This window comes from Sminthopsis crassicaudata, chromosome 2, assembly GCF_048593235.1.
Source record: "Sminthopsis crassicaudata isolate SCR6 chromosome 2, ASM4859323v1, whole genome shotgun sequence".
Taxonomy (NCBI): Eukaryota; Metazoa; Chordata; class Mammalia; order Dasyuromorphia; family Dasyuridae; genus Sminthopsis; species Sminthopsis crassicaudata.
This window is the reverse complement of record NC_133618.1, coordinates 567358077-567381617: the sequence shown is the minus strand read 5'-3', so window position 1 is coordinate 567381617 and position 23541 is coordinate 567358077. Positions and strand designations below refer to the sequence as shown.

The window sequence follows — 23541 nt, the reverse complement described above, 5'->3', positions numbered from 1 at the left end:
ACTGCAGGCTAGAATTGGACTGGCCTCTAGTCATCACTGAATCTTCAGATATTTACTGACCACAGTGATCAGAAATATATCAAAGCCCATATTCTCACCTGTAACATGGGTTCTGTATTTGTAATCTCTCTCTCACAGGATTGGTGTAAGAACAATATTTGTTTTTCAAGCTTTGGACCCAAAGGACATCTACCTGACTCACTACTTTTACTGCAGTTTTAATTTTCTGCTTCACAGTAAGACAACAAAGAAATGTTAAGGCCTTTGAGTCTGGGGAGTCCCTGTTTTTTAGGTGGGGCCAGCCTCCCAATTTCCTTTTATCCAGGTTCTCAAGCAGGACAGAGGAAGAGTTTTGCATCATTTCCTGACCATGCTTGACCCAATGGTATTGTTCTCCCACAACAGTGCTGGCACAGCGCCTGAGCCACCCCTGGGGAGGTTCTTAGCACCTCTCAGTTCTGCCAGCCCCCATTTTCGTGGCTGAGAGAAGGTGGTATGAGAACCAAGTGTGCCACTCCGGCTCACATAACCTTTCTCCCTACGGTTAAGAAGGGGTTCACAGAATCTGCTTTGACCATCAAGCCACCTGTGCCTGGGGTCTAGGTAGGTGTGGTTCACTACCCAAACAGTTGCTTGGGAGATCAGAAAGAGTAGGGTAGTGAAGGAAGGAACAAAGTGAATGGAAGACAGAGAGCAAGAGCACATTTTATTGGCCAGACAATTATTCCAGTTCCTCCAGGATCTACATTGTTGCAAAGACAAAATGGAATGTTTCCAAGACGATCCCAGGATGGGTCCTGTCACGCTGCTGCTTCATTGCCCCTCATCTTCGATCAGAGGAAAAACAAAACAAAAATCTGGTCACTGTATTTGGATCCATTTCCCGGTCATTTATTTTAGTGCATTTTAAAACATGGCAGAAAGGAGCTTCCGGAAGGCCCGGCCTCTCGCTGGACAGAAGATCCCACCCATGCGCCCGCACGAGGTGGGCGAGGCGAAGCGAGGGTGTAGACGGACCCACCTTATCTAAGACAAACTCACCTTAGACCTGCCGGGCGCAGTAAACCAGCCTCCAGGGCCAAAGGTGATGCTGGCTGGCCCGAAACCACCCTAGAATCTTCTCATAGTAGGAATGGCTTTTTGGGGTTGTTTTTTAAGGTTAAAGAAGGCGTCACCTAGTAGTCCTATGTTTCGACCCTCGGTCAATAAACGCAATTTCCCCCATTAGAATGTAAGTTCCTTGAGAGCAGGAACTGATTTTTTTTTTTTAAATTTTGTGTATAGCCAGCGCCGGCACCCGGTAAACTTAATGAGACTGGGGTGGGGGTGGGGGCGGGATGGAAGGAGGCTCTAGTGAAATAGTGTAGAACGCGCCCCCCACCCCCATCCCCCGCGCTGGGAGGACCTCCGGTATACCCCTCGCCAGCTGGGGTGCTCGGACCCGGCGGAAGCCCTCCTTCCGGGGTCGGACGGCCAGCCCCCACGCTGGGCGGGCGTCCTCTCTCCCGTCCCCGCTCCCCCGCGAGCTCTGGCCTGGCGCTCTGGGGCAGGCCGGGCCGGGCCGGGCCGCGCCGGGCCAGGCAGCACGAGGAGCACGGGGAGCCCGCGGAGCACGGGGAGCCCGCAGGCCGGGCCGGGCCGGGCCGGAGCTGCGCGGCGCTGCGCGGAGCGGAGGCGTCGCGGGGCGCAGGGGGAGGGGCGGGCGCGGCGGCCCAGCGGAGGAGGAGGAGCTCGAGCCGGAGCCGGAGCCGCCGCCGCCGCCGCCGCCGCCGCCGCTGCTGCTGACAGCGGCCCGAGTAAACAAGCGCGGCTGCCGCGGCCGGGCGGCCCTTGCAGTCCTCCGTGCCTGCGAGCCCGGCCCCCGCTCGGGCCGAGCCCGGAGCCAACGCTGCGGGCTGGCGCCTCCGCCGCCGAGCCTCTGAGCTTCTCCCGGGGCGACGCTGCTCCTGCGCCGGCGAGACGGACCCGGGACCGGAGCCGAGGCCGCCGCCGCCAGGGGCTTCGTGCACGGCGGACCGGGGCCCTGTCCCCGCGCTCCCACCCGGAAAAGTTTCCGCAGCCCGAGCTCCCTGGGGTAAGCCGCGAAGAGTGTCTAGCGCCCGAGAGCCGGGGCCCGGCCCCGAGCCCGAGCCTGGCCCGGGCCACCTCTCCTGGGGCTGGGCGCTCGGGGTTGCGCGAGGTCGAGTGGGGAGGGAGCTCCATGAGAGACTGGGAGCGGGCCCCCGGACTCCGGCCACAGCCCCGGCAGCGGCGGGAGGAAGGAGCAGGCTGGGTCCGGGGGAGAGGGGCGATCCTCTTGTGGAAGGGGGGTTCCAAGGCAGCCCCCAGGCTCTGGGAAGTCAGGAGACAATCGGGGACTTTGCTTGGCTCCACTAGTCCGCACTGGGTGACCCTTTCCGAGCTTTCATCGGTGAGCCACCTCCGGAGCTTCCCCTCCCCCTCGAGGAGAGGAATTGGGGGGTGAGGGGGCCGGGGCGAGGGAGAAAGCACCCCCGAGGCGTGCCTCCGGTGAAACAGTCTTCCTGGGGAGGGGTCCCTCTCAGCTGCTTCCCACTCTAGTACTTTTCCACTAGGGACCATATAGACCAACTCTGACCCCAGGAAGTGCCTGTCTGGCCCCTACTGGTTACTGGATCCAGGGAACTGAGTCCAGAAGGAGCTCGGGCTCCTCCAGCCGCCACCTTCCCCTGAGGATGGCTGCTCTCATTCCCACTCCCCAGCCAGGAAGGGACAGAGTTCCCCTACTGTGGGAAGGGGAGAGCGGCTTTGGAAACCGAATGCATTGTTCTTAGCCCAGAGCCCTCCCGGGCTTCCCTACCTGTGTAGGGGAAGAGAATCAAGGTGCTTGTGTGATTTGCCTGGAGGAGCTTTGGCTCCTGTTTTTTGAGACCTTATCTCGGGGCTATTTCTTAGAGGCCTACCCTCTGCCTCTTTGGAAATGTTTGTACTCGTGACCCTTGGAAGGCTTGGGGAGGACAGGAGATGAGGAAATTGAGATTGGAGGGCTGGACAGCTCTGAGCATGAATTTATGCCGTTCATCTGTATAAGAAGCCAAACCTCAAGCTAGGGACCCCCACCCCCCAGTGGCTGGCATGTTTGAGCTAGGCCAGTTGCAGAGCTAGGAGCTTGCTGCATTCTCCAGCATTTACAAATGTCGGGCAGATGGGAAGAGAGCACATAAGGTAGTTGAAATTTCCTTCACCAGCCCCCGCCCGCTCTACCGATTCTCATCCCTTCCTCCCCATTGAAGAGAGGAAGAAAAGTGTTTTGGGGGGAAAGCACCTGAAACTGGTCAGATGGATGGTGTGGAGTGAGGACCAAGAGCTAGGAGGGGAAGGAGCAGGTCTGGATTTTGTTTGATAGCTTTGTGTAGTTCAGAGTCCACCTTCAGCCATCCTAAGTGTGCCTGGCCTGTCTTTACCTAGCTGAAAGGAAGAAATGGATCAAGTTTCCAGGATGATACTGAGTTTTGTCACACTGCTTTGTCAGTGTCTCATCCACACTATGATGTGGCTGGGAGGATCCCTACCTTATAGGGATCTCTGTGCTTGGAAAATCACTGAATGTGCTTGCAATTCCAGGTTTTCTCTGGGCCACTTTAGTAATCTGGATTGGAAAGGACAGGAGATTTTGACTAGTAATCTCCAAAAAACCTTTTAGACTCCAGCACAAACAGCTTCCTTGAAGTGGTGAGAGTCTCTGTGCCAAGTTTTGTGTGTGTGTGTGTCTGTATGTATGAGGGGCTCATTTGTATCTCAATGAAGAAACAGCCTCAGTTGTAGACGAGTTAGAACTTGGTGGGTGAGTCAGAGTCTGGGTGGGGGTGGTGGGGAAGCCCATTGTTTAAAGTTTTGGCTGCCTCGGCTTCCATTCAGGCCAACTAAGATGCAAGCATGATGGTCTTTTTCAAGGCTGAGGTCTTAGTAAGGATTGTGCCTTTTAACTCGGGGCTGGTGACATCTTTGCTCACTTACTAAGGTAGACAACTGCGTTAGGGAAAGGAGGAAGAAGATATGTGGACTGGGAAAGAGGAATAATGTTTCAGTTCAGCTTCAAACTTCCTCTCCCTCAGAGCTGCAAGGACTGTGCAGGGTAATTAAATAGTTGGTTAATCACCTTTAACATCAGGCAGCTGCTGCTTGATCCCATGGAGATCTGAAACCAGCTTTATTGAGCCATTTTTTTTTTTTGCTTGGGCTACAATGTAGCTCCTTCAGGTTCCTGGTATTTTTGTAAAGGCAAGGTCCCTGAGTAAATAGATATGGAAAACGTCTGACTTTTCCCCACTTCCAACTATTCTGTAGTGTCTTGGGGACAGTTCCTCCCTCAGCCCCTCTGTGAAGAGATTGTGTTCGTCTTGGGGTTGGGGGAGGGCTAAGAAGGGGTAGACAGTGGATGGATGAAACTATCAGCTGTCAGGTTATTTTGGTATAAACTGAAAATATCCTGGGAAGTACAGGTGGTGGTTGTATGTGTGCATGGCAGCCCACTAGAGTCTGGAGTGTGGTATGTAGAATTCTGGCTATATGGTTGAGGGGGAGGCAGCCACTTCCTGCTTGGAGACTGTGGACACCACTGGCAAAGGGGTGTGGCTGATCCTGGACATATTCTACCCAGTATTGACATATACCCCCTTATTTCCAATTTGGCTTGCAAATTGCTTTGCAGATATCTTACCCTCACCACAGCCCTGTGAGGAGGTACTCTTATTTTTCCTCATTTTACAAATGAGGAAACTGAGTCATGGATTAAATGAATTGCTCTGGGCAACACAGACTAATTTGAATCCAGGTCTTTTTGACTTTAGGTCCATGCTCTATCCACTGACCATCTCTGTGCCTCTTGAGCTATGGGAGGCCCCGGTTATATAAGTTCCGGTGTGCTGGGCAGAGGACTTTTTCACAGATGAGGGGCTCTCTGGTTTTTCTTTTTGCTGGGTTAAGGAACCACTTTCAAAGCTTGGCCCACGATGAGATAGCTTCCTTCTGGTAGTTCAGTGGTGCTCCCCAAGCTGGAGAGAGATAACCAGGAGCCTCAAAAGGAGAACAGTTTTCACCTTGACTAACACACACACAGCCTTCCTTAGGCTAGCATGCTGAGTCCTAAGTAGTGTCACAACTCTGCGTTTCCTCCAGACTTCCATGGGTACATTTTTAGCTCAGGAATTGGCTTGGTGTGGTTTCTTGTAGGGGCTGGGGGCCCGTGTAAGGGACAGTTATATGCATGTGGGCAGAACGGTCCCGTTGTTTGTTTGCCGAGGGAGGAGGAAAGGCAACACACAGCCTATTGATTTCTTGCCTCACCTTAGCTCCCTGGCTTAGCAGGCTGTGTTTGCCTGGGCAGCCCGTGGCTTAGTTTACGTAAGACATGGTGTATGTGCTCCTGTGCGTGGGGGTGCTGATGCCACCCAGCTTTAGCATTCTGGCAGGTTTCCTATTATGGGCACTGCAGAGACAGGAACCCCCCCAAAAAGCTAATCAGGGACAGTTGAAGGTGGTACCCTAAAAGGAAACCACAAGATCAATTAACAGAAGAGATTTCTAAGCTGAATGTCCCTGGATTTAACCCAGAAGGAAAGGGATACTCCTAGTTTGGAGAACTCTGTCCATATTTACACTAGTAGAAATAAAACTTTTGTGTATCCAATTGACACAAGTGGCAAAAAAAATCCTGGATTCAAACTAGATTAATTCTGTCCTCTGATGTTTGTCTTTCACATGCTAACAACTTAACTCTAAATATAGGCCAGACAAAGAAAGACAAAGCTAGAATTGAGCTTGTTGGGCCCATGTTGACTTCTTCCTGGTGGGAACCAATCTTGAGTGAGTCAGTCTCTGATCTTTTTTTTTTCCACACACACACTTCTGTTGAGAAGTATGCTGAGTGTAAGAACTGAAGGTTTGTGTTGTCATGTGGTGGGGTCAGTCATGTGCTGTCCCACAAGAGACCTTGGTGCTGGAGGGATGGAAATAGATTGCCAAGTTTCTCTGGAGGAGACAATTAAAAAAATTTTTTTTCCCAAAAGCAGTTTTTAGGGCAAAGTTATGGCAAGGGAGGGAGCAACTCTGACTTGGAAGAGACAGCTCAAATGAATTAATTTCTTTCTTTTCCTTTGTTTAACAGAGCTAGTGGCCCTGAGTCCTGCTCCATCTGTCCCTCTTTGGCTTGGCCACATGCCCCCACCCACCCACCCCAGGGCTCAGCACACCGAGCAAGAGCCCGGGACCGAAGCCATTCTGACCAGGTGCAGGCATTGAACACATAAGAGGGAAGTGGGATTCCCCGGGCTCTGCCCGCCCACCCCATGGAGCTGAGGCCCTGGTTGCAGTGGACGGTAGTGGCAACTTTGATTCTGTTGGTTGGAGAGGTCCTCACCCAGAAGGTTTACACCAACACCTGGGCTGTGTTCATCCCAGGGGGCCTGACTGAAGCAGACAGAGTGGCCCGAAAGCATGGATTCCTCAACCTGGGACCGGTGAGTTTGGAGCTGGTCATGCTTCAGTGGGATCAACTTTGGGAAGAGGGTTCTTGAAGGGGCAAGCAGGCCCAAATGAATCCTACTTCTTGAGGGTTCTTTCAGCTAATGGTCAGAGGAATGGCCAGTCAAACTAGTCTTTCTGGTGTCTACTTATCAGACTTCACTAAGGGAGAATTTATTATTTTCTTCCTGTGCAAAATCATAGTCCTGATATTTGGAAAATAAGAAGGGGAGAAGCTGAGGGTGAAACAGGTCTAGAGCTGCAGGGGATTCGGGCAATGGAGGAATCAGTGGCCTGGGAGCAGAGGAAGGTAGGCACTGCTCTCAGGGGCTGGGCAGAGTTCCTTGCTTAGGGATGGTCAGCAAGACTTTGACCCTTGACTATGTGGCAGGAAGTCCCAGTTCCTGTTTAGCCTCCAGAGAAGGAGTGGTGTGACTTTTTGTTTAGCAGTTTGTGAAAATTAGCTGTGGTGGTCCCTTCCTTAGCCTGGTACCATATGGCCTTTGTTGCTATTGCCCTTTTGAATAATAGAGAATTCCAGGTCTCTCGGATGCTTCAGGACACCTGATGAGCCAGCCAGAATCTTATAGCCTGTGTATCCTGGGCCAGTATGAGCTAGGACAGAGGTTAAAGGCTTTCGGTGTCCCTAAGCCAGAACCGAACTTGTGTCCTCCAGCTCTCAGGCTGCAGGAGTTATCTAGGCACAGGATCAGGTCAAAACAAAATAGGAGCTCACTTTCATGTGGTGCTTTATTTATTTATTCAGTTATCCTTGAGGGAGGGAGTATAACTATCATGTCCATTTTATAGATAAGAAAATTGAAATGAAGCAATTTGCTCATGTTTATACACCACCAACTACTGTTGGAGCTAAAATTTAGACCCAAATCTATTGACTCCAAGTCTAGCTGTCTCTCCCCACTATAATACCACTGCCTCTCCTGAATATGCTTGGGAATATTTACTTTACACACGAGCACATACACTCACACTCACGCTCTTATTTCTTCTCAGAGACTGATTGCTTTGCTATGAAGGCTAATGCTGGTAGTGTAAGAGTGTTTTTAAGATTGAATAGGGTCAGGGAAAGGGAACTTAGTGAGACAAGACTCAAACTTCAGAAGAACCCAGCATAGATCTATAATCTTACAACTTCTGTATGATTAGACTTGTAAACCCAATTCAAACAGTATTTGATACAATGAAATTTCAGTAAAAAGAATATGAACATTTTTGTTGTTTTGGTGATAGGATATTTATCTCTTGGAGGTGAGGCTATGGGCCCCTCATGTCCTAGTTTCCTAGCTTTCCCTCAACTGGGCTGCAAAATAATGGCATTTCTAAGAGTTGTTTCCCAGGTTATCCCAGGGGAGCACTAATTAATATGTTCTCTTAAATTCAGAGTGCCCTTTGGTAGAGAGCTAAATTTTGTCCAAGAACAATAACAGAGAAAGGATGAATAATTACTTTCTTTTAAACCTGGATTGCTCAAAGGAAAAATTAAGCATTTTTGTGCATATAGTGGTACAAGTTAAAGGGAAAAGAGGCTCTAAAATAACCCCACCTGCCTAAAGGTTAAGACGAAAGATTGAGAGTTGACTGAGAGGAAAGGAAAAAACCATGGAAAAACTTCCATGCACTTCCTAACTGGCAACACTCTCCATGTGCTCTTGCCTCGGTTTTTCTCTACCAGCAGATTTATTCCCTTCTACCCATTCCTGAAAATTGTTAGGTCAGAAGCTCGTGTCTCCCTCTGGTGTAATGCCAATTCAGTCACTCTTGCCTGGTTTCAGATTTTTGGGGACTATTACCACTTCTGGCATCGGGCAGTAGTGAAGCGATCACTGTCACCCCACCGCCCCCGTCACAGCCGACTACAGAGGGAACCCAAAGTAAGTGCAGCCCTTCCTTCCCTCCCATTGAGGGAGAGACTTCTCCTTGTTAATTGAGCCAGGGCTTATATCTGGTAGGAAGATGAGAAGGCCCTGGGGTCCAACTTGCCTCTGCTCCTGTAGGAATTTCCTTTCTGCATAATATGGGAGTCTTTGGCCCAGATGCCTAAATTACATGGGCATTATTGACATAGTATTTCTGCCTGGCTCAAGATACTTGCAACAGAGCTTTTAATTTATGGCAGAAACTTGGGTCTTTGTTGGGGGCTTCGGGAGGGAAAAGGGAAAATTGGGAGGGGTTAGAAAGTCTGAGTTTGTGTTGCATTAGGCAGGAAACTTGGTCTCTAGGGACATATTTCCCTATATTGATTTAATTGCACTCCAGTTTGTCTCTACTTATCTCAAAGGAAGTTGCAAATTTCCAAAAACAAAATATTAATTTAATGCCCTATAGTTATGAAAATGTTTGACACCTTTGTGGGTGGATGTATGTGTGAGAGTTCCCTACTACATGGTAAGGGAATTTTGAACTTATGTTGGGAGCTCATCTAACATTGTGTCTAACACCTTAATGAGGTGGCCTTTCCTTCACCTTTCTCCTTCGTTCCTAGCCTTCCCCCCTCAACCCACACCATGTCTTTTCCCCCTTAACTCTGTGTTCCAGGTGCAGTGGCTGGAGCAACAGGTGGCAAAGCGTCGGAAGAAACGGGATATATTCATGGAGCCCACTGACCCCAAGTTTCCCCAGCAGTGGTATCTGGTATGGAGAGTTTTCGGGATTCTGTGCGGGTTCTCACTTTCAGCACCCTCACAGGGGGGAGCTTTGGGACAAGCTTGTCAGCTGGAAACCTTTTCTCCTCTGCCTGACCGTAGGTGCCCCTTTCATCCTATTCCTCAGCAGCTTGTTTGCTACCTTTGGCTCTCTGTTCTGATCTGGCCTGGCTAAGGTTGTAGCCACAATAATGCTCCACCAATGGGGCTCAGTTTCAACAAAATTGTTTTTTTGATCCCTTTCGCACTAGTCTTCTCTTGGCCTCAGTTCTCCTTCATCTAGCTTTCTTGTTAACTAACTATTGCTAAATCTTGTAACTTGTTCACAGGTTTTAAAGACTTAAAATATTAATATCCCCAATAGCATTTACATTTTATTAGGAGATCCTTAAAAGGCCCAGAAAAATAACACTAATGGCAGAATTTGGGGCATGATGATAGATATTGGGGAAGTGGGAAATTTTCAGGAACCCTTCAAATCATACTGCCTATTCCATCTCCTTATAAAGTTGGCCCTGCTCAGTATCACCATAGGGGAAGCTGGGAGAGTGCCAGTGAGCTCTGCAGGATCCCTAGAAGTCTGGGGCCTGGGGTGGTGGTGAGTGACTTGTGTTAGGTGTCTGGGTGTATGCTGAGGCATTATGGGTCTCTCTGCAGTATGGTGCGAATCAGCGAGACTTAAACGTTCGAGGGGCCTGGTCCCAAGGCTACACTGGCCGTGGCATTGTGGTTTCCATCCTGGATGACGGCATTGAGAAGAACCACCCTGATCTGGAAGGCAACTACGTGAGTTAGGCTTTAAGTAGAGAGTCATCAGAGTATGTGGTGAGGTCCATTTCTGGGAGCCATAGTTGTTAGGAGTTACATGCAGGAGCCCCTGGGCACCTCCTGGGCAAAGCCAGGAGCTTTCCCTTGCTAGTACAGCCTCTGAAAGTCTTGTTCCCTCCCAGGATCCTGGCGCCAGCTTTGATGTCAACGACCAGGACCCAGACCCCCAGCCTCGTTACACACAGATGAATGACAACAGGTAATGCTGAGGGCCAGGGGATGGGGCTCAGAACTCCAATGACAAGAAAGGAATGACTGGTCAGTGAGGAGACAGAAAGCATGTACCTAACACGAAGCACCCCTGTGGATAGGGTCCTTTCCTGATCATCCATAACTCTGCCTTCTCTGCTGCCGTACTTTTCTGTGCTTTCCTAGCATGAGCCAGGACTGTATCAGACAGCTGAAGTTGAGGCTGTTGACTGGGAATGGATAGGTCTGTAATTTGTAATTCGGCCCGGCCAAATCAGTACAAATCTTTATAGCCTATGCAGGGGGCTTAATATCTTCTGTTAGTCATGCTAAGGCATACTGCCATATTGACTTCCTGGGCCAGAAGGCCAAATGAAGACTACAGAAAAGTGTTAATTTTGATTCAAACAGAAGAAGGGAAATTCTCAGAATGTGGATAAGTTGGGAAGAGAGGAGAGAGAGATTAGATGAATTTGTCCCAAGTTAGGGTTCCCTTCTCAGTCCCTGCTCAGTCAGAGCAGGCCTTTCTCAGAAAGAAGATCCCATTGGCATTCCCCCGACTCTGCACTAATACTCTCTCCTTGGCATCTGCAGGCATGGCACCCGATGTGCTGGTGAAGTAGCTGCCGTGGCCAACAATGGAATCTGTGGTGTTGGTGTTGCCTACAATGCCCGAATTGGAGGTGGGTCTGGGGACCTTCTGGGCAGTGGAGCCCAGAGAGCAATCTTAGCTGCTTGTCCTTAGCTTCTGAGTCTTGGGCTGTCTTGGGCCTGTCTAGCTTCAGTTGACTTAGGAGAGAATGAGTAGAAGCAGGACCTTTATTGTACTCCTTCTCATGTGTCCTGGATGGCTTGCATCTCTCCCCATCCTTGTCATTGTCTCTTGCTCCATGCTTGGTAGGCAAGCCCTGGTAAATGTCCTCTCCTATCTGCCGCTCCACAATATTCTGTGACTTCTTCATTAAACATTTTCTGAATCAGGAAAGCTGGTTTCTAATCCGCCTGCCATCACTGGTGCTACTCTTGTTTCGTCACATACATCCCCTCACTTCCCTGGGCCTCAGGTGGGACAGCTGTAAAATGGAAGGTTGAACTAGGTGACCTCCAAGATATCTTTCAGCTCTAAACCCATGATCTAGCAGGGTCCCTCTCTGGGTTTCAGTTTCTTCATTAAATGGAGTTTTTGGACTAGGTGATATCTAGGACTGCTGACCACATCGTAGCTCCTTGAGGCCCACGTCCACCGGGACGAGCATGTGCCAAAGGGGCATGGGAAGTTCCTGGTGGCCTTAGCTGGCGACAGGCCCCATGCAGTCACGCCTTCTCCTTCCCCGCGGCTTCTAGGTGTGCGCATGCTGGACGGAGAGGTGACCGATGCAGTGGAAGCGCGTTCTCTAGGACTAAATCCCAACCACATCCACATCTATAGTGCCAGCTGGGGCCCTGAAGATGATGGGAAAACCGTGGATGGCCCAGCCCGCCTGGCTGAGGAGGCATTCTCCCGGGGAGTCAGCCAGGTAGGGCTTAGGGTCCCAGGAGGCACAAGGGGCCATAGAGTTGCCAAGGGAAAAGTGGAGGACCCACTGATCAATCTGGCGCTCTCCAGTCTTCCACAGGGCCCAAAACAGATCATGCGTCTCCCTTATGGGCGCCCCTACTACACGTGGGTCTTCCTGCAGGAATTAGCTCTCATTTGTGTCCCATTTCTTGCAGGGCCGTGGGGGTCTAGGATCGATTTTCGTCTGGGCCTCAGGCAATGGGGGCCGGGAGCACGATAGCTGCAACTGCGACGGCTACACCAACAGCATTTACACCCTGTCCATCAGCAGCACCACCCAGTTTGGTAACGTGCCCTGGTACAGCGAAGCCTGCTCCTCCACCCTCGCCACCACCTACAGCAGCGGCAACCAGAATGAGAAGCAGATTGTGAGTTCTGGGCTCTGGGCAGCAGGACCCAGCAGGGCTGGAAGCTTCCCAAGAGCCCATGGAGGGCTCGGGCCCTCACTCCTTTCCTCTGAGAGCCAAAGCCCTTGTTCTCTCTGCAGTGGATTCAAAAGGCACAGCTGAGGCGGGTTAAGTCTAGGAACATGCTTTAGGGGCTGAAGACACCCTGTAGACCCCATCCTTGTTTCCCCTTAGAATGCCAGTGATGTTTTCCCCTCCATCGCCCTTTTCCCCACTCGTCTTTGATAGCTCAGGCTTTGGAAGTAAAAACCGGAGCTTAAGGCCAAGTGAGTGGGAATAACTCAGCAATCACAGACCATAGAATCATAAGTATAAGAGTTGAACTTGGCAATCATCAGTCTTCTCTGTTCCTCTCATTCCACACAAAAAACTGAAGCCCAGGAAGCTAAATTACTTCCCTGGGTCTACCCAGCAGATTAGTGGCCATGATAGAACTTAGTGACCCCATAGCTCATATGGCATAAAACCTCCCAGACAGCCAGGAGCTCCTTCCTCTTCTAACATGGCTCTTGTCCTTCTCTCTGTAGGTCACGACAGACTTGAGGCAGAAATGCACGGATTCCCACACTGGGACCTCGGCCTCTGCCCCCCTGGCAGCTGGCATCATTGCCCTCACCCTGGAGGCCAAGTAAGGATGGAACTAAGATGGTTATTTTCAGTAAATTTGTGTGGGAATTCAGTCTGTCCATTACTTATATTAGTAAAGGCAAAAAGTACTTCAGGTTACATCTAGGATCTGTATTTTCAATGTTGGCTTTAGTGGAGAGAATGTTACTCCTTTTTTAAAAAATAAAGGAGAAATTTATGAGTTAAAAAAAAAAAAAAAAAAAAAAGGATGGAGCTGAGGAGGAGGAGGGTGAGTCTCCTTAGCTGGTCCTTGGGTTAGTCTTAAGCTAGTTAACCCTCTTATCTCCATGGGTTCCAATATGCTTATTCAGCCAAGCCTTGTGCTTGTTGGGAAGAGGCAGAACTTAGAGTGACCTGCATTCTTTTTGCCCTCATGATATATCCTGCAAATGTCTCGATGTCCACAAGGAGTATCTCAGCCCTGTCTCCTCCCTTCTCCTCTTCTTTCCTCTGCAGTAAGAACCTGACGTGGCGTGACATGCAGCATCTGGTGGTCCAGACCTCCAGGCCTGCTCATCTCAACGCCAATGACTGGGCTACTAATGGTGTTGGGCGCAGAGGTGAGGAGGGGGAAAGCCCTGGGAGGCTGGGGGAAGAAAAATGGGACTGACCTTCTCAGGCTGCCTCCGCACTGTCCTGCTTTAATGAAATATGTCTTTCTTCTCTTTCTGTAGTTAGCCACTCATACGGTTACGGACTCCTCGATGCAGGAGCGATGGTGGCTTTGGCCCGGAATTGGACTACAGTAGGCCCCCAGCGCAAGTGCCTCATAGACATCCTCACCGAGCCTACGTGAGGGAGGGAACAGGCGTGGAGGGGTGGGCTGGGGCCCAGAGGGTTGAAAGGAAGGGCTGAGAGTGGCAGATAGGGCCATAAGAAGGGGCCAACTGCTCAGAGTTGGGACCACTAACACTCAGATTAAGCTCTTGTATAAATCCCTTGGGAAGATTTCTTTTTTTCCCAAATGATTTCTTTTGTGACCTTATTCCCCACCTATCAGCAGGAGTATTTCTAGAAGACTATCTGGGCTAGAGGAAGAATAAGGGGCTCTGCTGAAAAGGCCGTTTGTTTCTTTTGTGCAGGGATATAGGGAAGCGGTTGGAGGTACGGAGGAAGGTGACTGCCTGCCAGGGAGAGGCTAACCACATCACCAGGCTAGAGCATGCCCAGGCCCGGCTCACCCTGTCCTACAACCGCCGGGGAGACCTGGCTATTTACCTCCTCAGCCCCATGGGCACCCGCTCTACCTTGCTGGCTTCCAGGTAGATATTGTCTTCCTCCCTGGGACACAACCCTATTTCATATCTATAGAACTTTTGTATCTAATTCTTAGCCCATGGCTTCCCCTGGGATTTTGGGAGGGTCTCTCTTACCCCAGGGGACCCTCAATAGATCAATCAAGATCTTTCTAATTGGGGCAGCTAGGTGGCACAGTGGATAGAGCACCAGCCCTGAATTCAGGAGGACCTGAGTTCAAATGTGGTCTCAGACACTTAACACTTCCTAGCTGTGTGATCCTGGGCAAGCCACTTAACTCCAGCCTCAGGGGGAAAAAAAAAGATCTTCCTAATTGACTATGGGCCCTAACTCCAGCAGCAGAGGGAAGAGGAGAGGCGGGTAGATAGAAACTAACTACTGTTCCCCTTCCTCTCAGCAGCTCTCTACCCAGAGCTCTTAAAGTTCAGGGAGGGGACTAGGATTTTAGAATTGGAAAACCTGGTTTCACATTCTAGCTGGTCCCCTTTACTATCTGCATTTCCTTGGGCAAGTGCTTTAATGTCAGGGCCTCTGACCCCCTTCCAGCTCAAATTCTGTGATCTTGTGATCATGACTTCAGAAGAGTAGTAACTCTTAGCCCCCCAGGATGTTAGGGACTCCCGTTGTTCCCCAGAGGGGGGCTGATCTCCTTTGTTGTCCTCCACCTCCAAGACCTCATGACTACTCGGCTGATGGGTTTAATGACTGGGCCTTTATGACTACCCATTCCTGGGATGAGGATCCCGCCGGGGACTGGGTCCTAGAAATCGAGAACACCAGTGAAGCCAACAACTACGGTATGAGGGGTGGGGGCGGGGGTGGGGAGCAGGAGGAAGAGAGGAATGGCAGCATGTCCAGGAGGGCTGGGGGGCAGGGCAGGCTCGTGACTGGTAGTGGGGGAGAATTAACCCTTCTGATCCGGAAGCAGGAACACTGACCAAATTCACCCTCGTGCTGTACGGTACTGCCACTGAGGAGCCCAGTCTTGCCACACCATCTGAAAGCATCGGCTGCAAGACCCTAGCTTCCAGCCAAACCTGTGTAGGTGAGTGGAGGGGCAGAGAGAACTCTGTCCCAGTACTGACCCCATGTAAAAGCATGGGAGGCAGCAGGCCCTCAGCGAAGGCTCTCTGGCCCGCTTGACACTGAAGTCTCTTTAGGGGCTGTGTAAAGTAGAGAGCCCCCTCCCCCCAGTCTTCTGCCAGAAAGTCTGCTGGGGCCTTGTGAGGCGGCACCCAGCGAGCATTTGGGGGTGCTCGTTGACACTGGTCTGGCATCTGTGGATGTAGAAGTCCCCTCAAATGTGCTCAACCCCTGACTGTTCTCTGTCCTCTCTGCCAGTGTGTGAAGAAGGATTTTCCCTGCATCAGAAGAACTGTGTGCGGCATTGTCCCCAAGGATTCATCTCACAAGTTGTCAACACGCAGTATGGCATAGAGAACAACATGGAGCCCATCCACGCCAACGTCTGCTCCCCTTGCCACCCCTCCTGTGCCACGTGCAAGGGGACCGAACCCACAGACTGCCTCAGCTGCCCCATCTTCTCAGACTATGACGTGGTGGAGTTGACTTGCACCCCACAGAGGCAAGCCGGCTTTAAGTCTCCAGGACTCCCTCATAGCGAAGGGCTGCTGCCCTCTCACCTCCCTGTAGTTGTGGCGGGCCTGAGCTGCGCCTTTATCGTCTTGGTCTTCATCATTGTCTTCCTAATCCTTCAGCTGCGCTCCGGCTTCAGCTTTCGGGGGGTCAAAGTGTACTCGCTGGATAGTGGTATCATATCCTACAAAGGGCTGCCCCCCGACGCTTGGCAGGAGGAGTGCCCTTCTGAGTCCGATGAGGATGAGGGCCGGGGCGAGAGGACTGCTTTCATCAAGGACCAGAGTGCCCTTTGATGAGCACCAGATCTTTCCTGCCCCTTACCTGACTCTCCTGGTCACACCTTCCACCACCCTCCCTCGGGCACTTTTTAATTCACCAAAGTATTTTTTTATATCGGGACTTGGGTCAGGTCCCCCAGCCCAGGGGAAGGGTATGCAGTGGTAGGGTCTGCCCACTCCCCTCTCATGCTATCTGGGGAGCCCTGAGATCCTATCTGCCACCTCCAAAGTGGCGTAGAGGGTTGGGACACATACCAGCTTTTCTGGGATGAGCTCTGGGGCAGAAGAGGCATGGGATGGGAGTGGATCTCAGTCAACATAGGAGCAAAGTCAGTCTTCAAAGGCATTTCCTGTTACCTAGGGGGCTATGCTACATCTCTCCCCCACTGCCAAACCCACCTTCGTTGGAAGAGAGAATGAGATGTTGAGGCAGTGACTGCCTCCCTTTTCAGTTTCCAGATGTACTTAGGATGAGACCGCTGTGGCAGGGTGGTTTGTGTGGGGAGAAAAGGGAGGGAAAGTAGATTCTTTGTCAAAACCCTCCCTTTTATAATTCTTTGGGTACCTCTTGCTTCCCTCTAGTCCAGGTTCTTTCCAGCTGCTTCAGTTCCTTCTAAAGCAATAATGGTCCCAATCCAGCCAGCAGGAGGCACTGGGCAGCTGTCTGGCATCTGCCTGGAAGTCTGGGGGATAACTGGAGGACGCCTCTCAAAGGGTTCTTGTCCCCTCCAATTTTCCATCCCAGCCTGTGTCTTTCCCTGCAAAGCCACAGGCTTTGGTGGCCTGCACCATAGAAGTGATCGTCCTAGGAAGGGACCAAGGAAGGGCAGGTGCTTTCAAGGGTGTGTGTGTGTATGTGTGTGTGTGTGTGTTTGGGCGGATGGTGGATGGATGGACCCTCCCTTACCCCTGCCTCCATGTGTGTTCCTGGACCATCCCATCCTTCCCACACACATCTCTGCACCTTGTGCCTCCAGCACTGCTTCCCAGAAGCCCAGGCGAGCTTAGTACCGTCCACTCAGCCAGGCTGGCAGCAGGTGCCAGGGCACAGCTCCAGCAATGAGCAGAGCTGGTTGTGTCCGGTTCCATCCCTCTTCCTGCCCTCCTGCTGTGCAGGGAGACCAGAGGCCCCTTGTCCAGCCAGGGACTTCTTCTTGTTTTCTGAGCCCGGGGTTTTCTGGGCTGTTCCCCCTCACAGCTCTGGAGCCCCTGGGTGGAGGGGAGGGAGATCATCCCCAGAACCCTCCCCCCCATCCTACCTGTTTTTCCCCACCCCACCAATGCTGCTTTCCCCTGTGGGGATCTCAGGGGCCGTTCGAGGATATATTTTCACTCTGTGATTTCACTTTAGATGCTGATTTTTTTGTATTTTTAACTTGGGGTATCAGCCGGAACACCCACACCTGTCCTGCTGTTCCCCTCCCCAACTCCCTGGCCCTGGTAGGAAAACTGAGTTACTGAGCTCAGGACAGGGCATTGGTCAGGAGGAGAAGCAATGATAGGGGGTCATATGGGGTGGAGGGAGAGAAAGGAGTATTTTTTTTGTTTTAAGAACAACAATGGTTGGTAGTGCCAAGGGCTCATGGGTCATTCATTTCTCCTTGTGCCAGGGCTGAAAAGTGAGGGGGTAGGTAGGCAGTGGTATAAGGTTCGCCAACCCCCTCCCCACACTGTGCCTAATGGGAAAAAGCACTGACCTATTGAGTTTCCTTCCCCCACCCATATACATCCCAGTCTCCCTCTTCTGATGTGCCTTTTGCACCTCCCCTCCTCCCCCCATTAGGACAATCAGAATCATCTCCCACCTGGGAGTCCCTTCTTTCTCCCCAATCCCTTGGGAGTTAACCAGCCACCAGGGTGAGAGGCAGCCATCTCTCCTGGCCAGGAACATGCCTGGTGTTTCCATCTCCCCCCCCCCCCCCCCATTGTCCTCCCATGGCCAGCCCGGGCTGGTTTTGTATGATACCGGGTTTGGTGCACAGTGATTTTTCTTGTAATTTAAACAGGCCCAGTGTGGTGGGTTCTATTTAATGGACGCGAGATGATGTTAGAGGTTTTTAAGTGATTAAATGTGCAGACTATGCAAAACTGGCTGTTCCTCATTTATGTTCTGACCCAGGTTTCTTCCCAGCACTTAGCCATCAATCCAGACTTCTGTCAGTGGGGCAGGGAAACCGGCCAGAGATCAGGCAAGTCTATAGATTGTTTTTTGCTCTTCTCCAGCTTTAGTTCCCTTGTCTTACCTGTAGTCTGCCCCATCTAACAAAAGGAAAAAGGTATGTTTTCACTGTCAGTTCTCTGGAATCAAGATGGTTCATTGCACCAGCCTGAATTCTCCTATCTTTTTGAGTGCTTTTACACTGTTCTCTTGGTTCTGCTCACTTCATTCTGCATCAGTCCAAGTGAGCCTTCCCAAATTTCTCCACGTTCCCCATAGACTGTCCTCTTACTTTTCTTCTCCCACTCCCATTTAGTTAGCATTTTTTCCTACCCTTTTTCATGGCAGGGCAGCTGGCCTGTCTGTATGCAGTCTCTTAATTTATAGCAGACTGCTACTCTGGCATCTGCCCCTAAGTCTGGTCCCCCCCAGCTTTTCTGTCTCTCTGTTTCTGTCCTCTCCTCTTCCTGGTTTCTGTCTTTCCTACCTAAGGAGGAATCTGGAGTTAAGGACCTACATTCAAATTCTACCTCCACTTAATAGATTCATGATCTTTGGCAAATTACTTGACCTCATTTATCTCATCTGTACCATGAGGCTATAGGACCAGACAGTTTCCAAAGTTTCTTGCACTTCTAAGTTCTGTGATCCTTGATACCGCTGTGCTCTGGTTTTCAGCAGTCCTGTGCATTGACTAAGAACTCTTTCTGAGAATTGAGGCCAGCTCTAATTGGGAGAATTGGAACAGAAGTAGGTATTTAATTTAGGAACATTCACTATCTTCCAACTATGAAAATCTGGGGAAAGAAGAACAGGACTAGGGACTGAATCTGTGATTTCATTGGAATAGGAAACTCCTTCTATCAGGGCTGGCCAGCACCTCTGCAACCACAGACCCAGTGAGTTGTTTAGGGAACAGATGTCAAACACAACTCCCAACTGTGCATGTTATTGGGAAATATTTTTAATACAATAAAATATAGATAAAATCACATCTTAAAACTAAGTCGATATGCTACTTTTTCTATGCAGTCAGTTCAGACTGACTTGGAATAGTGAAAGTTTACTCAGGATTCCATGACCAATTTGTGTCAAAAGCTAGGTCTTCTAAGCTTCAAACTAGCTCTGTCCACCACACCAGAAATGAGATTCTTAAAATAAGGAGACCTAGACTTGGCTATGATAGTTTCATGGCCTGTTTGGCTGGACTTGGCCTTTAGTTTATCCTCAGCTGCCTGTGGGTTGAACTCTTATGTCTGCCGTCATATCTAAGGTAGTTAACTCTCATTTTTAATAGGTTCCTAAAGAAAGTTGGAATTACAGAATCTGAGTCATAAGAGATTTCAAAGATCATCCAATCCAATCTAGTCTATCCAATAAAATCTTTTTAAATGGCCATACGCTTTTGCTTAAAAACCTCCAGCGAAGGGAACCCCACTCTTGGCCTAGCCAGCTTTTTTCCCCCTTTGCAATGTTACAGTTCTTAGAAAAGAGTTTTCTTAGAACAAGTGTAAATCTGCATTGTACTTCCCAATCACCCCTTTCCATGATCACCAGTACAAAGTTCCTTACAATAAATTAAGCAAAACATATCAATACCTTGGGCATGTCTGAAAATATATTCCAAATCTATAGTTCACTTCTTTGTGGGGAAGCAGAACATAGGCTGGCAGCAGTGCTAGTCCTCTGAATTTGCCATTTTACTCTGTCACTCTGAAGCCATATCAGTACAACCCTTTCAAGGTTGTCTTCTGTTGCGTTGTGTCTGGGAATATGTTGTGTGTGCACTTCAACATGAATGTTCCTGTTGGTTCTGCAGAGTTGGAATTTTGAGATGATGTTACCTGGAAATGACGCAGTACCTATCTTCCCTCCCTTAATCATGTAGTAATGTGTACTCTGAAGTTCTGAGTCAGGTTGTTGAAAGAGCCTTGCATAGGCACAGAGTCACTAGGCAGAGCAAAGGTAAGGTAATTTTCCAAGTAGATTAAGTAAAGCACCCACTTTTACAAGAAAACCCTGAGTCAATTAAGTAGTCTGGGAGTTTCTGCATTAATGTGTATTAATGATTGCTTCAATTTCATAATGCTGATTCCTGCTGGCCCCACCCTTTTCCTTAAATATATTTCCTGTTAAGAAAGTAGTGGCTCTTGCCCCATTGGTCTAAATATGGGGTTTGAGAAGGAGTATGAAGCAAAATTGGGGTTGTTATGAAACTGGTAACATTATAACCTCTCCTAGTATATATGGTAAAAGGCAAAGCCCTGGCTCTGGAGTCAAATTCCCCCTGATCTTACCTATGTGACCAGAGGTGCACCTGCCTTTCCCTGAGCCCATCTGCAAAATGAGAGTGGACTAAATGACCTTTGTGAGAACTTCCAGCTCCAGCTCTGTGTCCCTACCAGAAGCAACTGGGGCAAACAGAAATCTGAGAGCCTGATCAACTTGATTGGATCCCTAATGCGAACTTGGGTGGGGTCCACGACACACCCTTTTCACAAAGTGAAAAATGGCTATCATGACTTCATTCTACTTTATTACCTCAATTTCTTTATCAAAATCATAGGTGTTGCTTGCTGTTGATGAAAGGCAAACATCTCTGCCTAAATAATGTCCTTAGTGATTACCTTGTATGAAGTTTTATAAATGTAAACTATTATTCCTGAGGGAGCAGAAGAGATGTTTAGATGCTGACTCTACATGAGCCCAAATAAGAATTCCCTGCTTAGTCTCACACAGTTTAAAAAATGTTTTTTTAACTGTAAATTTAATCAAACATTTTGGTTTCCAAAAACAGACGATTACATGTGAAACTGTGAACTTCTGTTACAGTTTTGGTTTTTTTTTTTTTTTTTTTTTTTTTTTTTTTAAAGGATACTAAGTGGCAGGGTAGATAGAGCACTGGGCTTGGAATCAGGAAGATATCCTCATGAGTTCAAATCCAATACTAATTGTAATCCTGGACAAATCACTTAACCCTATTTGCCTCATTTGTAAAATGAGATGAAGGAAATGGCCACTACTCTGATATCTGCCCAAAAAAAAAAAAAACAAAAAAAAAAAACAACAACTCCAAATGGGTCACAAAGAGCTGGACGTGACTGAAGCAATTAAGAACAATAAAATTACTCTTATTTTGGAAGACTGGGTCCCCTATTCATCCAGGCTAAAAGTGTAGCTACTCACAGGTGTGACCCCATTACTGGTGGGCAAAAAAGTTTTAACTTATTTGGTTTTTATGACTTGGGCCTGGTGGCCTCTCCTTAAGGCAGTCTGGTGGCCCTCCACTCCCAAGCATTCATCATATTTGTGCCCCATAATGCAAACATCCAGTTCCCTTTAGCCCTGCTGCAGTTCATAAACTCCAGAATGCAAATGAATTACCAGCCTTAAACACCCCCAGTAAAAGACATTAGGGGGCATGCACTACAATGCATAGAACTGAGGTTCTTTTCTTTCTTGATTTTTTTTTTTCAGCATTTCTCATTAACTTGCCTCTTACCAAATAGTTCTCCCATATATCAAATAAGTCATCCTTGTCTCTCTCCCACAAGAACCTTGTATTTTTCTCTTAGAAAACAGGACTTAGGTGAGGTAAGCTTTCACCTTATCTTGTCTTAAACTACACCTCCACTCTATTTCCCATCTCCACACCTTGTAATGAGGAGCATTCCCTACTCCTTTATAATTCCCTTTGTGTGTTGCCATACTTGAATGCAGGCACCACTTTGGATAGATTTGTACTCCTATCCATTAGCCCAATGCCTGGTACATAGTAAGTATTTAATAAATGTTTTATCTAAATATACTTTAGAAAAACTCATTGACCACATTAAAAATTCATGTTTCTGCATCTGTAGTTCATAACTTCTTGTTGAAGAAATGGGAGCAATACTTCATTTATCAGTCTTCTGCATCCCTCCTGTGATCACATCTAAAGTCTTTCATAATTGTTTTCTCTTAGTATCCAGTCTCAGTTCACTTCTCTATCCCTATTGTAGATCATAAAGCTCCCCTTTGGTGGTGGTTGACTGATGGAGACCCTCGGATAGCATCATATGTACTTCACCCTGACTTCTCCCTAAGAGTTCACCATCCTATTAGCCTATCAGAAGTGTAGACACTCGTTTTTAATAGCAGAAAAAGTTGTAATAGACATACTACTTCATTCTAGGTATTCAAGTCTCAGAATCATAGAAATGTCAAGAATTGGATGAGACCCCCAAGGCTTAGTCATTATATCTGAATGAGAATTCTGTCTACATTTCCAATAAGTGGTTGTCCAACTCTTGCTTAAAAAGACCTTCACTGGAGGAAAATGCTATTTCTCAAGGCAATCCTGTTTTTTTGATCTCTCTCATTGTTTGGGAGGGCTTCCTTAAGTCAAACTTGCATTTACTTCTTCAAATGCCACTTACTATATTGCTCTTGAGTCCTTGCAAAACAAATCTAGTCTCTCTTCTATGTGACTTTGTGCTTAAAGGCAGTTACCATGCCCCCCCCCCCCTCCAACTTCCTTTGTCCTGGGTGCACTTTTTTCTCTAACCTCTTATTCTTAGGTCTTAATTAAAAAGGTATGGATTTGGAGTTGAACGGTACCTTACAAGTTATTTGGTCCATCCAAATCCCTGATTTCTTTTATACTTTCTTCAAGCCCCATTCCTCTTGGAAAGGAATCAAGGAAAAGAATCTGTCAATTTGTCACAATCTTTTCATCTTTTCCCCAACTCAGTCTGGCTTTCCCATGGTTCTTGCCATCCTCATTTGACCCAATCTCCTTTTAAAATTTTCTTTTGTATTGTGTACTTTAAAATGAGCACAAACGTTTAAAGTTACCAAAGAAGAAAAAAAAAAAAAACCCTAAAAACCGCTCACAAGACTTTATAAGAAACAATTTGTTACATCTTTTAAAAGATATGTATAAAGTATAACAATGTAGCAACACAAATACTTTATTTGCTTCCCCTTTGCACTTTTTGCTTTCAGTGTTTTTTAAATGTTTGTTGATATTCTTTTTTAGGTCCCTAATTACTCGATAATCCACTTTCCTCCACCAATTAAAAGCCTTCCCCTTGTAACAAATTTGTAGTCAAATAAGCGAAATCAACATATTGGTCAGCTCTGATAACACAGATCTCATTCTGCACCTCTGGCCCGTCACTTCTCTGCCAAAAGGTCACGATGAGTCGTTTGAAGGAGTGCTTCAGCATTCTGTACTTCACCCGTCCTTCCTCCCAGTCCCTCTGAATTTTCCCCGGTTTCTAAGCCACTGGAGTAGTAAGCGGAGGGGGGCGGGGGAGGGAGAAACAGTCTCAGGAAGGTCAGTTTGGTCCACCCCTCCCTTTCCCCATCCAGACCTGACTCATTCTCACCTGCCCACGAGCCACAAGCTGCAACCGACCGAACCTCTAAAAGGACTGCCTGGGCCGCAAGCCTCAGCTCCACGGCTTTGCAGAATCCTAGAATCCGAAGCTTCGGGGGAAGGGGCGGGCAAAGC

General features: G+C 48.7%; 1 protein-coding gene and 1 long non-coding RNA gene across 3 annotated transcripts; one reads left to right on the top strand and one right to left on the bottom strand.

Moving 5' to 3' along the window:
- Positions 1-687: 687 nt before the first annotated feature.
- On the bottom strand, positions 688-1180 carry LOC141558266 (uncharacterized). Its single transcript, XR_012487023.1, has 2 exons — positions 1042-1180; positions 688-827 (listed from the first exon to the last, which is right to left on the bottom strand). It is a non-coding gene; the product is annotated as an uncharacterized LOC141558266 (long non-coding RNA).
- A 558-nt stretch (positions 1181-1738) lies between these two features.
- On the top strand, positions 1739-19046 carry FURIN (furin, paired basic amino acid cleaving enzyme). 2 transcript variants are annotated; one of them, XM_074295204.1, is made up of 16 exons: positions 1739-2074; positions 6125-6476; positions 8274-8372; positions 9037-9132; positions 9801-9929; positions 10094-10170; positions 10755-10843; positions 11505-11677; positions 11874-12086; positions 12653-12753; positions 13209-13312; positions 13427-13544; positions 13835-14014; positions 14682-14806; positions 14938-15054; positions 15351-19046. In XM_074295204.1, the coding sequence occupies exons 2-16, from the start codon at positions 6306-6308 to the stop codon at positions 15899-15901; spliced, it is 2343 nt and encodes a 780-aa protein (XP_074151305.1). In that variant the 5' UTR covers positions 1739-2074; positions 6125-6305; the 3' UTR covers positions 15902-19046. The 2 variants fall into 2 exon arrangements, with proteins under 2 accessions (XP_074151305.1, XP_074151304.1); XM_074295203.1 differs by having other exon boundaries at positions 14935-15054.
- Positions 19047-23541: the final 4495 nt, after the last annotated feature.

Excerpts from the sequence above, each read along its gene's own strand:
- FURIN (XM_074295203.1), top strand. The coding sequence starts at position 6,306 with ATGGAGCTGAGGCCCTGGTTGCAGTGGACGGTAGTGGCAACTTTGATT. Across the intron at positions 9,930-10,093 it reads CTGATCTGGAAGGCAACTAC|GATCCTGGCGCCAGCTTTGA; the intron begins GTGAGTTAGGCT and ends GTTCCCTCCCAG. Across the intron at positions 15,055-15,350 it reads TTCCAGCCAAACCTGTGTAG|TGTGTGAAGAAGGATTTTCC; the intron begins GTGAGTGGAGGG and ends CCTCTCTGCCAG.